Source organism: Corvus kubaryi, unplaced genomic scaffold, assembly GCF_017639235.1.
Source record: "Corvus kubaryi isolate FWS band 111438036 unplaced genomic scaffold, C.kubaryi_AGA036_p1.0 37385, whole genome shotgun sequence".
Classification (NCBI taxonomy): Eukaryota; Metazoa; Chordata; class Aves; order Passeriformes; family Corvidae; genus Corvus; species Corvus kubaryi.
The window spans coordinates 15774638-15787320 of NW_024581127.1; the positions used below are offsets into that span (position 1 = coordinate 15774638).

At 45.3% G+C, this 12683-nt stretch overlaps 1 protein-coding gene and 1 long non-coding RNA gene across 2 annotated transcripts; one reads left to right on the forward strand and one right to left on the reverse strand.

Moving 5' to 3' along the window:
• Positions 1 to 374: 374 nt before the first annotated feature.
• Positions 375 to 5799, reverse strand: ZNF706 (zinc finger protein 706). The gene is made up of 4 exons (XM_042035826.1): positions 5668 to 5799; positions 2591 to 2727; positions 1298 to 1405; positions 375 to 679 (listed from the first exon to the last, which is right to left on the reverse strand). Exons 2-3 carry the CDS (start codon positions 2723 to 2725, stop codon positions 1310 to 1312), a joined length of 231 nt encoding a protein of 76 aa, XP_041891760.1. The 5' UTR covers positions 2726 to 2727; positions 5668 to 5799; the 3' UTR covers positions 375 to 679; positions 1298 to 1309.
• An 85-nt stretch (positions 5800 to 5884) lies between these two features.
• Positions 5885 to 12408, forward strand: LOC121668250. The gene is made up of 2 exons (XR_006017327.1): positions 5885 to 6047; positions 10785 to 12408. It is a non-coding gene; the product is annotated as an uncharacterized LOC121668250 (long non-coding RNA).
• Positions 12409 to 12683: the final 275 nt, after the last annotated feature.

Genomic DNA, 12683 nt, shown 5'->3' on the forward strand with positions numbered 1-12683 from the left:
GAACATGATCCCTCACAGTAAAGGAATCCCATTCAAAATGGCTTGCAGTACTTAAGACTCCAGTACATAGGACAAAAACGTAGGAGGAAGTCTCATGATTCTCATGCCGTTGCTCAGGGGTGTGTTGCACTTTGAGCCATCAGCTTGACCACTAGTGGCTGGGCTCAAGCAGGCAGCACACTGGACAGTAAGTCTGAGCAGCTTCCCTCTCCAGTTTAAGATTAATTTACTGTAATGTACATTACTTGCAGTGGAATGATACTGCTCATGTTTTGGCAGGATGGGGAAAATTCCACTTTTGTCTTATTCATTATTTTATAAGGCAGATAATGCAGGAAGGTGAAACAGAATTTCTACAAGGAGTTAATCTGTGATATTGTAAAATCAAAGTACTACTTTATTAAGTGAGTTATTTTACACAATATGAACATCAATATAATTACAATTGTAAAAAATTTTTTATAACAAGTATGGACTGATTTTTTAGGATTTCCAAATAGGGCACAACTGTACATTTACACAGAATTGTCTTTGCATGAAGCCCAAGAGGGAACAGCATAAAAATATGAATGTTTCTGTAGCCCCTTCATTTTTGCTGATCAACAGTTTTAGAAAAGCAGCTGCAGGTTTGTTATGTAAGGTCTGACAGTAGAAGAGTCAATAGGTGTCATGACTTCACCTATAAAAAACAAGAACAACTTGGTTAAGCTGAACCATTACACAATGCTGGTTACGTTTGCATGAATGAAATACCATACTACTGCTTTTTACCTCATTTCAGCCTTTTATTATAACCACTTTCAGTGCCTAACAACTGGCTACTGAGAAATCTCTTCTACAGTTAACAAAGAAATTCAGATTTTTCTGCATTCACTTGCATAGCTTCAGGAACAAGAAGGCTCAGTTGTTGGAAATATACTAAATGACTGTTCCCATTACGTTTTGTAGCAACAGACAGATTGTACTTATGTATTTTGTTCAAAGCAAAGCTAACACTTCAAAGCAAGAACTAAATAATAAAGTATTTCTACAACACTAAGAATGACCATTTGAAATAACATTAATCCCTTTTAAAACAACCTCCGGGCACAGTGAAATACCACAGCCATTTCACCCATGTAAGAACTAGCTTGCTTCTTTCTTTTACTTTTAACACTTCAGGGGTATAACTTTAACCTACAGTAGTCTTCATATTAAAAGAACGGAAGCAAGTTTTAAGTCCCAGTTTTTGGTGGTAAAAAACCCAATTTATAATACACCTTTCTCAGACAATCAATTAAAAAGTTAAGGTAATGACCTGTAGACAATTTTATGCCTGAACATCAGCCAGTTCTGGAGGAAGTGGAGTCTTAGGATGCTTGCTTTCAAAGTGCTGTTTGAAGGTCTTGGGATCCGGCATTTGAGTCTGATTAAAGAGAGACATTAAACTTTATGCACAGTACAAGAGTTAAATAATACCACAAAACCTAATCCCTGCTGTATTTTATTTTCTTTCCCTGGAAGCCAACTGCCTCCTTGACGACACTGCTCTAGTGACAGAAACACCACTAATTTAGCTGCAGGGTAAGATGGAGTATTTAACCACCTATTTCCAGAGGTGCTTTTAAGCACTACTATCACGCTTGTTTTGGCATGTCCATCAATGGTGCTATTCCAGCTAGGTATCTCCTTGCACATCTTACTTCACAGGCTGGTTTGGTGGAAAACCTACCTCCTCATCATTTTCTTTTTCAACATCTTAAAGATAAACATTTATCCTGTTCAAAATCAAATCTTTATGAAAGCTATTTCTTTAGTTTACCAATAGGTCAAGAAGTTATATGGCATGAACTGATTCTCTACTTGGCACAACCTACCTCAGACCTTTGCTATGACACATTTGCAGGCATCAACTGCCCAAAGTGATTGATACTACAGCCTGATTTCACAACAGGAGGACTGGTTACAAGTAAGCAACCCCTAATTTGCAATCTTATTTAAGACATTTAAAGTGGCAGATCTATTCTAGGACTGACCACTGAAGTGAAAACAGCAAGTTTATCCTTCAGTTCCAAGAGAAGCTTTCAGGACAACCAGCCAGAAAGAAAAGTACAATCTGATTAGTACTCACATTTCTGTTTTCTTTTAAGTTGTTCTAGCAAAAGTTACTGTGACTCAAGCTTACATTAGACCTTTCGGCACCACTGCTTTTCCTCTCTACAGCAACATCAATAACCACTGATTCCAAGACCCACCAATTCCATCAACAAAGAAAATATGTTTCCATGTGGAGACTAAACAGGAATCGACTGCACACTTTTTACATTTTCTATCTCATACTAACAGCACATGCAGACCACTATAATACAAGAGGCAAAATAACTACCCAAACCAGACCTGTACATGACCTCTCAGATTTTCTATCTCAGTTGCCAGTACAGCTGAGTAATCTGTAAGCAAGTCACATAACAGATGCAAATGCTTCTTATAGGAACAAGCTAGAAAACCACTTAAGTATTTTAGTTTCCACTATAAAATCTTCTAAAATCCTGTTCTAGTCAGGAAGACAGCTCTCTCCCTACACTACTATTTCGACTTCAGTTTCTCTTACCCTACAGACAGTGCAGGTATATATCAAGGCAGCCTTGGCTGCAGCCTTCTGATCATGTCCTTGTTTCTTTTTTTGCTCAGCTTGCTTTTTGGCATTTTTCTGCTGCGACTGAATCTTCTGCTGTCCACGAGCCATATCTATAAACAAAAAGAAGACATTTAGTCTACAAACATGAGAAACAACTGCTGCTATCTGACTGAGGAGCTGTAACCATGAGCACAATGCAGTCTCTGTCCACAAAGCCTACAACTCCCATAACTCAAACGCAACAGACATCTGTTCAAGCTCTTTGCTATGTAAAGCCTCTGGGTTCAGTATCATTCTTAAAATACACACCAGAATTATTAGGCCATTCTAAGGGGTTTTCCTCTACTAAAATTCAAGCTCTACTTTTGAAAAGTGTTTTTAATAGTCAGAATAAATAAAAGTTTCCTTTACAGTTAATAGAAACTTATTCTCTATTTCAAAAGATACCGAAAAATTCAGGGGTTTTGTTGTTTGGGCTTTTTTTTTAAATTAAAGCTTAAGACTCAACCTGTATCTCTGGAACTTGAAACAAGTTTCAAGAAAGGCAAATCAAAGTATTACCCAAGGTGTATTATTGTCTTCTGTTGTAGGTGCTTGTGAGCTACTTTGGAGTTGGGAACACCAAAAACAACAGGTCACCCCTGTTTATTGAAGGTGATTTTTACAGGTGGCTATTGTATTTTTATTTCAGCCACATTTATGTGCATATGATCTTGAAAAGAAAAAAGACTGCCCTCATCAGAAGCCATACTCCATATAACACAGGAGCACAAAGGAAGCAAATGCTACTGCTATATGCCATTCCAAGGTCCACCGGAAGACAAAATGAGACAAGCATGTCACAATTCAGGGAGTGTCAAGACATTGCATTTCACAGCAGTGCACTCCACCTGTCCACCAGGACACCCAAGTCAGTCTGCACCCCACCCCCAGAGCAGACGCCAGACAGGATTTGGGCACACCAACAGAGTGGGATTCAGTGTGTGGTTACATAACCCCGCAGCCCAATTTCTGCTATTGTCCCTCTCTCAGTCCCTCATGGCCCACACACGGTTCAGTCGTGCAGCTCTCTCAGAAGCACAACACTGACTGCCCAAGCACAGGACAGCCAGTGAAGGCCATTGTTCTCAGGACAACTTGTAAAGTCTCGTGTTCCCAGGAGGGCAGCTTGGTCACCGCCCCTCTGGGTAAGCTAGGCACTTGCCCCAAGTGTGGTACTTGTGGGACAGACACACTGCACGGCTACACCAGGCCTGTCATGCGATCATTCTCATCAGGACAGGTGGCCTCCCACTGTGAGAGAAAGGCCTATCCAAACAGTGACTGACCTCTGGTAAATACGTGTGAAAAGCCCTTAAAAACGGTTATGAAAACGAAGTTTCTATGAAACATGTCAACAACATGTGAAAATTCACTAGTGTTGCGGGAATTTTTGGGTATGTGCCTAATGTGCGAGCAAAACAACAGCCCTGAGACCCAGAACAGCTCTTCTGGATTGAGAAGCACCTCTCAGGCCACAGCCTGGTTCTTCCATGGCATCAACCACCGCCATGTAACCCTCTGCAGAAGAACTACACTAGATCTTCAGTGTTCCCTCCTCTTCCCCCACCAGTTTCTCTAAAAGAGAATTCAGCTAATAAAATTGAACACAACACAAATTCCATTAACAAGCAGATAGAAATACATGTGCCGTTCAACAGTTTCCATAAGATACAACACTGAATGTTAGTAAGACTAAAAGTGCCAGTCAATGTTTCAATGGATATTACAACTGCTCCAGAACACCCCAGCCAGGGCCTCACACTGTTTATATACAGCATGGCTCAACCACAACACTGGATTCCCACTTAAAATTAAAAAAAACCGAAGAAGATATATTACCAATGACTTTGCATACACTAGAAGGAACAGTAGGTTTTATTTCACTTCTATTTTACCAGCATTACAGCAATTGTCTAGAAGTCAGAGGATTCCTGACATAAAAGACTCAGATGTAACAAAAAAGAATTCTTTTCACAAAGTGTTTGCATATTACTTTGTATTTTAGTACCTCAATAAGTACTACATTACAACAGCCAACCACACTGAGCTTTCATGTACTTGGCAACTGCTGGTTTTAGTTAAGTCACAGACAAGAAAACATGACCACAAACATTTGCTCAAAAATATCAACCACCATACAATGCCCGACACCAAAAATTCTCAAGTCTAAACACTGCAAGTTACATACACAGAGTTTTTCTGAAACACAGAAAACGAAGACTTAGACTATTATTATTCTAAGAAACTGACAAAAAAATAATCCCAAAGCTCTTTTAAAAGAACGATAAGTTCCTCTACAAGGCCAAATCAGTAATTTCAATTGCACAACGCAGCTAAGTGTTGTTTTCCCTATCAGGCACACCCTCAGAGAGTCCAGCAGACCAGCCTGCTGTCTCCAAATAAAGAACGCGCGAGCACGTAGGAAACCGAACACACGGAAAAAATCTATTGCCAAACCGTAACAGGAGTTTTTGCTGCCAAATCATAACAGCGGGAACAGCACGGGCACTGTCGGGAAGCGAGGCTGAAATCCGCAGCACAGCCATGCCTCACACGGGGTCATTTCCTCGTAAGTAACCAGAACCCAAGCGGAGTTTCAAGTCCTAAAACTGGACACCAACAGCTGCTTCCGCTGTCACTTCCAAAAACGCACGGCAGAAACACACAGGTACCGCGGCCTCCCGGGCCGGGGCCGAAGGGCTCGGGCGGCCGCTCCGCGAGGGACGCCCCGGCCCGGGCCCGGCCTCGGCCTGCAGTGCGCAGGGACCGGGGGCGGGGGCTGCGGCCCTCGGGCGGGCCCGGCGGGGCAGGGGCAGCTGCAGCCCCACCACGTGCCCCGCGGGAGGGAAGTGACCACGGAAAGACGGACGTACAGAGGCCGCAGCCAGGGAGCGGCGGTCCGCGAGCGGAGCGCGCCTCGCTGCCGGGCCGGGCCGGGCCGGGCCTGCTCCTCTCCCCCGCCCCGCCCCTCTCCCCTCTCCCCCCTCCGCTTCCCCGGCGCTGCTCACCCGTGCGGGATGCGGGCTGGGCGGCCCTGCCGAGCGCTGTGGAGGCTCCGCGCGGCCCTGCCGCCGCCGCCGCTGCTCGGGAGGAGAACGAGGAGCAGGAGGAGGGACCCGGGACCGGCACTGCGCGCGCGCCGGACCCGCCCGCGCGCCCGGACGGCGCTGGCCAATGGCGGCGCGCGGCAGTTACATAACGCCGGCGTGGGGGGGGCACAGGGACCCGCCGGCCGCGGGGCCGGGAGGTCGCGGCGCTTGCGGGGGCACGGGTTCGGGTCCCGGCGGCGGAGGGTCCTGTGCGGTTCCACCGCGAACAGCCGGACTGGGTGGCTGGGGCTGCCAAGCCTGGCTTTGGTACCCTCGGGACCCTGCTGCACTGGCTGCGGGTAGGGGCGCGCCGGAGTTCCGCCCTGGGCGGGGTCCGGTCCTGGGGCGCACCGGGATCAGCCAGGACAGGGAGCCTTGCCCCGCCCGGTTCCCGGGAGCGCAGCCCTGGTGGAGCCCCGGCTCGCTTTACCTGCCGAGCCCCGGCTCGCGGTGCCGCAGCGGCCGCGGGATGCGGCAGCGCTGCCCTCGGGCCGTGGCCGCTGCCCGGCGGGCCCACTCCCAGCCACATTCCTCTGTGCTTAGCGTACAGGCGCGGCCTAAAAATAGTGCTGCTCCTGCTCCCTGGGATCCAGATCAGTGGCTCAGGAGTGGCTGTCGGGAAGGCGCTGGAGAGGAGGCCAGGCGGGGATGGCGGAGAGGATGAGATCCTGGTCCGGCTGCAGTTCACACAGAAGGCCCATGTGTAGGCTTGAAGGGTTAAGTGAGTTTAAAGTAGAAGGAGATGGCCTGGGATGAGAAGCAGAATTTTATTCAAGTTTAAAGTGCACTAGATCTGGTTTGGACACATTTAGCAAGGATTGCAGAGGAAGTTTACAGGCTGTATCCGCTGCATATGTGATTTGAAAGGTGCTGGCTTGCATGATTATAGATGTAGGCAGGCCCTGTAAGGAAGCGTAAAGGAGCTCTTTATTTTCTATGGTCATCTTCATAGGATTCAGCCAAAGGAAGGCAGAATGTTTGTGCCTTCTCACGTTATACACCTGTTAGGAAAAGGAGAAATAACAGGCAGCATCTCTGCTTAGAGATGATGTTCTGCCACTCACTGAGTAATTGTTGTAGATTGAAAACCTGGCATCTTGAACAGTTCTGTGTCTGGGGCAAAACAGCAAGCGTAATATGCCTACCAGAGAAACTATGAGATGTTGGCTTGATGTTTTGCAGAGCTTAGGCTGAATGATTGTAATGTTCTGATCGTGAGAGGAAAATGCAACAACAAAAAAATCCCTAAAGAAGTACAGTGAAGGTTTTAGGCTGTGACCATGAGTCTTGCCTAGAGCATGATGGCAGTTATGAGGGAGCTGTATAGCAGATTTCTGACATTTAAGTCACTGCAGGTTGATCTAGATGTCGCAGCATCTAAGATAAAAAATTCATTTCCTAGCATTCTCCTTAAAAAATAAAAATCTTCCTAACATTCCTGTTTGAAACTATCTTTTCCACATTAAACTGATAGCACTGAGAATGCTTATACCAGGACAGTGCAATCCACGCTGTATTAAAATGATCTTGTCAGTAGGTTCTGAACTTTATGGAAATAGGCAACTATAAAAAAAACATTCAAAGTGCATATGTGCTTGTGGGGTGGTGTGGCGAGGAAGGCATTTTGTGTCTTGTGCTTGTAAGCAGGTGGCTTTCAGAATGAAGTTTTGCTTTCATCAGGGAGGAGATTGATGAGTGAAAAAGTGGCTTCTGTCCTGGCTGATGCTATTTTTGAGGACTGCTGGCCTCATATGTGGAACTGGAGAGGGTTTTTCAAGGGTCATGTTCCCATACTATGGCATTGCTATACATCTGGCTGGACAAGAATTTCAAATAAAGTGGATCTCCCAAGTACATGCTGAGCTCTGGCTGGTCTTGGAACCTTTTTCTGGTTTTAGGAGAACAAGGGATAGGTCTTTCATGACAGGGACTGCAGCTGTTTCTCTCTCTGCTCTGTCTTCTATCCCTTTGTGCTGTAGATTCTGGTCACAGCATTGATCCCTGTATTGCTCAAATCACAGCTTTGCAATTTAGATCATTCCAAAGAGACTGCTAGGAAAAAAAAACCCACGGTGAAAGAAGAATGTAAATGCCCATAGCTGAGATTTCTACTATGAAGATAATAAGGAAAACTTCCCATTCACTGTAGATAATTTTTCAAAATTGATTCACTTAATGAAAGTTATTTGTCTCACCAAAGGGAATATCTCCATGCACATGAGCAGGTTAGCAGACAGACATGGGGTAGATGTGGTGAGCTGTTAGAGAGGCAAGGCGGGCCTGTGCACTGGATACTTTGCATAGCTCTGACAAAATGAACCTGTGATAATTGCAGTTTATCTGGCTTGTGGACTTCCTCTCCTTTGTGTTGCTCCCACATGAGGTGAAACAAGCCAGAGTGTATGAACAAAAGTATAAATAGAAGTTAAAATGTAAAATAAATGCAAGCTTTAGACTGAAATGTTGCATCTTAAAATTACTAATATACCGCAGCGCTTTTCTGTGTGCTTCTTGTTTAATTGCTGTTTTCTAATTTAAAAACATCTCCCAAACCCTTACCAAGTACTCTGCATTAAAGGAGAGTGAAAAACAAGAACATCTCTCGGTGGTTAATGGTAGACCAAATGCAAGGTGTTTATTACCCCAAGCCAAGCCTAACAAAAATGTTTCCGTGATTGCAGTTCACTGAAATCTTTAGCAGCATTGTATGCATAGAAAACACAGCTCCTTGGGGATATGGATAAGGTATTTCAGCTCTTATGTAGCCCCTAAAAATAGTCCAAATTTAAAAAAAAAAAATTATCTTCTCATGATGAGGCAATTGATGAGAAACAAGACTTCAGTTTAAGCCCAAGCTTGAATGTGGTGAACAATGTGATCAAATAAACCCCAAAATTACAATCTACTGAGGAGGGAAGCAGCAAAGGAAACTGGAAGGAGCAATGCTGAGAGGCAGAATTGTTTCTTAGTTTATTGCTTGTTTTTTTTTTTTTAAACAGTCATGATTGATTGTTATTCTCATGCTTATTTCTCATCCTCTTGGATTCCAGCCCCATCATCATTTTCTGTGCCCGCAAAGAGGTGTAATTTCTGCCATTAAGTCAAAATACCTGTTCTGCTCAACAGCTACTTGTTGACACTTGGATTTTGTTGCAGGTCAGTTTGAGCTGTCTCACCGTGGTGTGACTGGTGTCCCCACCACAGTTCCCTGCTGGGAACCAGGTGGCATTTTGACATGAGTTACTAAACACATTTTGAAAGCAGTTGTGAGGTGTAGGACAAGTTTACTCACAACAGCATAGGTGGGGCTGCATCTCCCTTCTGAATCAGCCCCTGTGCATCTGCCAGGTCCTCCCACTGCCATTCCCTGCTGCACTTACTGTGGTGTATTTTTCCTGTTCATTTGCTCCTGTGCTCACTATTGACCATGTCACATCAAACATCATCTCAGCTGGCTAAATGTTGGCATGTGGCCAAAGGCAGCCCTTGGCCACTTGCTTGCAGGGAGGAACATGCTGGTACTGTGTGCCTGCCTATTGAGGGGTTTTATCTGGTGCCCCACCATGACCCTTTGTCATGTCTAAAGAAGTGAAGGAAACGGAGGGAGATGCCCTGGGCCTGCAAGTGACAGCGATCATCTCGCTAGATTTTGTGGATCCAGACCAATGTTGACACAAACACAGAAGAGATGGGCTTTGAACCCAATAACCTTTGAAAGAATATTCAAGGCTGATGGAATGGTGGATCAGAGTCAGCATTGCTGAATATCAGGGGTGGGGTGACATGGGTGCAGGCAGAACCTAGCCAGGCTGGAATCCTGGTAGTTAGGGCTGTTTGATAGAAAACATCATGCAGCAGTACCTATCCAACTTGGGGGCCTCACAAGGTAGTGTTTTGCTCATTTACCCTTTCTCTGCCTTGTGGACTTTCACCTCCTCCCTCCCCCATGTGTTAGCATACCATTCTTTTCCCTGTAAAGGCATTTTGCACAGCCACAGCTCCGGCTTTCATACATCCAGTTCACGCCTCCCTGACACAGCATTAACTCCTGTCCCTCTGTTGACCCCAATTGCTGTGTGCTGCTTTTCCAGAGCTGGGGTGTGGGCACCTCATGGGCTTGAACAGTATTGCTGTTGTGGCAAATACAAAAAAGGAGTGAGATCTTAAACCACATATTTGGCTCACAGATTCAATAGATTCTTAGCACTGCACTGGCCTGAGGTGATACCAAGTCACAATACATACATACTGCAGAAATAAATATTTTAAGGCACGTGATGGTATGCCTCCTTCTGCATGCTACTGTAGAACGAGGTGTTCTGCAGTGCACAGTATGCTGATCCACAAGGTTTAAAAATGGAAAGCAAAGGTAAGAAAAAAAGAAGAGTGAACAAAGTGAGAAGGAAAGCCAAAGACTAAGTTCTCGTTTGGAAAGAAGCTGGCACAGCAATGCAGCTCTTTTGGCAGGGCACCTCAGGCTTGTGGTACCCTTCCAATTCCATGTTAGCTTTAAAGAACCAGCCCCACTAGCAGCAATGCAGCATCTTTTCCTGGTTTGCCTGCTGCCTTTCTGAACAGCTTCTTTGTTTCAGGGACACCTGATAGATGGCATCCTCCAGAACAAGGACAACCTCTGGTGATGTCCAGCACATTGCCAGCCTCCCTGTGCTCCTCACTGTAATCCTGGTCCCTTCAGTAGACTCCAGAAGCACATAAACAAGAGGGACATTGTCCTTCATAGCAGGACAGTGCCCCCTTCTTCCACACCCCCAGCGAGCTGGCAGTGTACCATGTGGCTACACATTTGTAAACCTTTTCCAGAAGTTGATATAACTCTCACTTCTACCTCACCTCTACCATGGGCTTAGGCTCTTGTGCAACAAGGCAGCCTGCAGAAATATTTCTGCCACCAAACCTTAAATTAGGACAAACCCAAGGAAGTGTCCCAAAGTCAATGGTAGATTTTGGTGGCACAGAGACTGCAGCTAATTGTCCTTTCTCTGGGTTTGGTGGTTTGTTTTTTTTTCTTCCCATAGCTCCTGACCCTTTCCAGCAAGAATGGACAGAGCTGCTTCAGTGAGCATTCCTCTCCACTGGAAGGGCAAAAACATGTACAAGGGAAGATGCAATAAGGACCTGCCCACCTTCTCTGAGAGACAGCAATCTGAGGGCTTGAGGAAAAGGTTCATGAAGAATGACAGATGGAGGCAGTCAGAAGCATGGAGATGCAGTTCCTCAAAGGTTTCAAGGCATATGCACCTCCTGGAGAGAATGGGGCAAGACTGCCTTGTGACCTTTAGGTATTTTGCAGTCTCTCCTCTTTTAAATCCATTTTGTTGGAAGTGAGTTTTGCTAAAAACAACAAGGCACAAATGCCTTTCTCAGCATGTCACAACTTTTTTGACCAACCCACATAGACAAACTGGAGACCTTGAGAACATATGCTTCCGTTCTGTATAAACAGTTTAAAATAGATTTTAGCTTTGCTCAGCATTACATACAATTACTATTTTTAAATGCACTCTGATTAATCATTCCTTTTTTTTGCATGTGCCCTCCATTCATGCTTTTGAATCTCGTACGTGTTCAAGTCCTTGCCTTATCATGAAAACAAATATATCTCTACATTTTTAATTCATTCAGAATACCAAGGTTTCCCTCCTCTCCACCAACATAAATACACGTATGAGGCATAAAGAAAATCCACACACTGTATCATGTGGATGTTAAAACCTGCTGCAATTGTGATTAAAACCTCTCCCGAACATGCCAACATTGCTGACAACTGGCCTCTACCCTCAAGGAGACGAATGCATCCCTCAACCTATGCTTCCGAGTGGCTGCACATCACAGAGATGCCTCTGCGTTGAGGTGGCTCACAGTGTTCATTATCTCTGCTTCCTTCTTCAGCCCATCTGCAATACTCCAGCCTTGTACTAGAAATATTTCAGTAACTGCTTATTGTACCTTGTGGAAGGGGCAATTACTTCTCATCCAGAGCCAGCCTCTCTATCTGTTTTTCGGTCATCCACGTGCAGATTTCATTGCCATTCTAGAACTGGTAAGGGCAGGGTGGGAAGCTCTTCATGTTTTCCAAATAGCATGTAAAATCTTGCTGGATAAGGAAGCAAAAGGGCAGAGGTGCATCTCAGAATTACACATCAGAGAATCAGCACAGAGAGTACACAGGAAAGGGCTCTGCAGCTGTAGGATATTCTCCATGGAAGGGAAGCAGCCTTGGACATCCGAAAGTGCCACACACGCACTGCTGGTTTTTCCAGGTTAGCAGTGCTGGCTCAGTCCCAGCAGTGTGCTGCTTCAGGAGGAGACCAGTGACAAACATCTGCTGGATTTCAACTTTCTCCTTTTCAGATGCCCTGTTACACTCACTCTGGAGTCACTGCATGACTTAAAAGCAGGAATCCAAAGAGCCTGCTGCAAACTGAGCTGTGGGGATTGCTCTGATTGCCAGTGTTTCCTGCCAGCTGCTGACAGCACTTGGAACATAGTACGGTCTAGCTAACAAGCACTGGTGGATAAACAGGACCTGGCAAGAGAAATCAGGAGAATGATTTGGTTTGCACCAGGCCACCACCATTCATGCAAAAGATTGCAGACTGCTGCACCAGAGGAATGTGCTATGGGATGCAGAGCAGAACAGAAAACACATTCCTGGAAGGAGCCAGCAATGCCAAAAGATGGCAGCTATGTAGAGGTAAAAGACTTTACTTATGGGGCAGCAAGACAGGATGTCTGTGCTAATTGCCTGAACTTCAGCAGCTGAATTACTGTGAATACACGAAGTCATGTCTCAGTAGATGCTCGTAGGTTTACTCTTAGGACAGACTGCCATGGGATGGAGGAATGGAAAACCCTTTTCCTGCTATATGGCTGGTGTCTGAGCAGCACAGGCAGAGGGCTGTTTTTTCACTCTG

Coding starts and splice junctions, on each gene's coding strand:
- ZNF706 (XM_042035826.1), bottom strand. CDS start 2,725: ATGGCTCGTGGACAGCAGAAGATTCAGTCGCAGCAGAAAAATGCCAAA. Junction 1,406..2,590: donor ATACCTGCACTGTCTGTAGG/GTAAGAGAAACT, acceptor CTCTTTAATCAG/ACTCAAATGCCGGATCCCAA.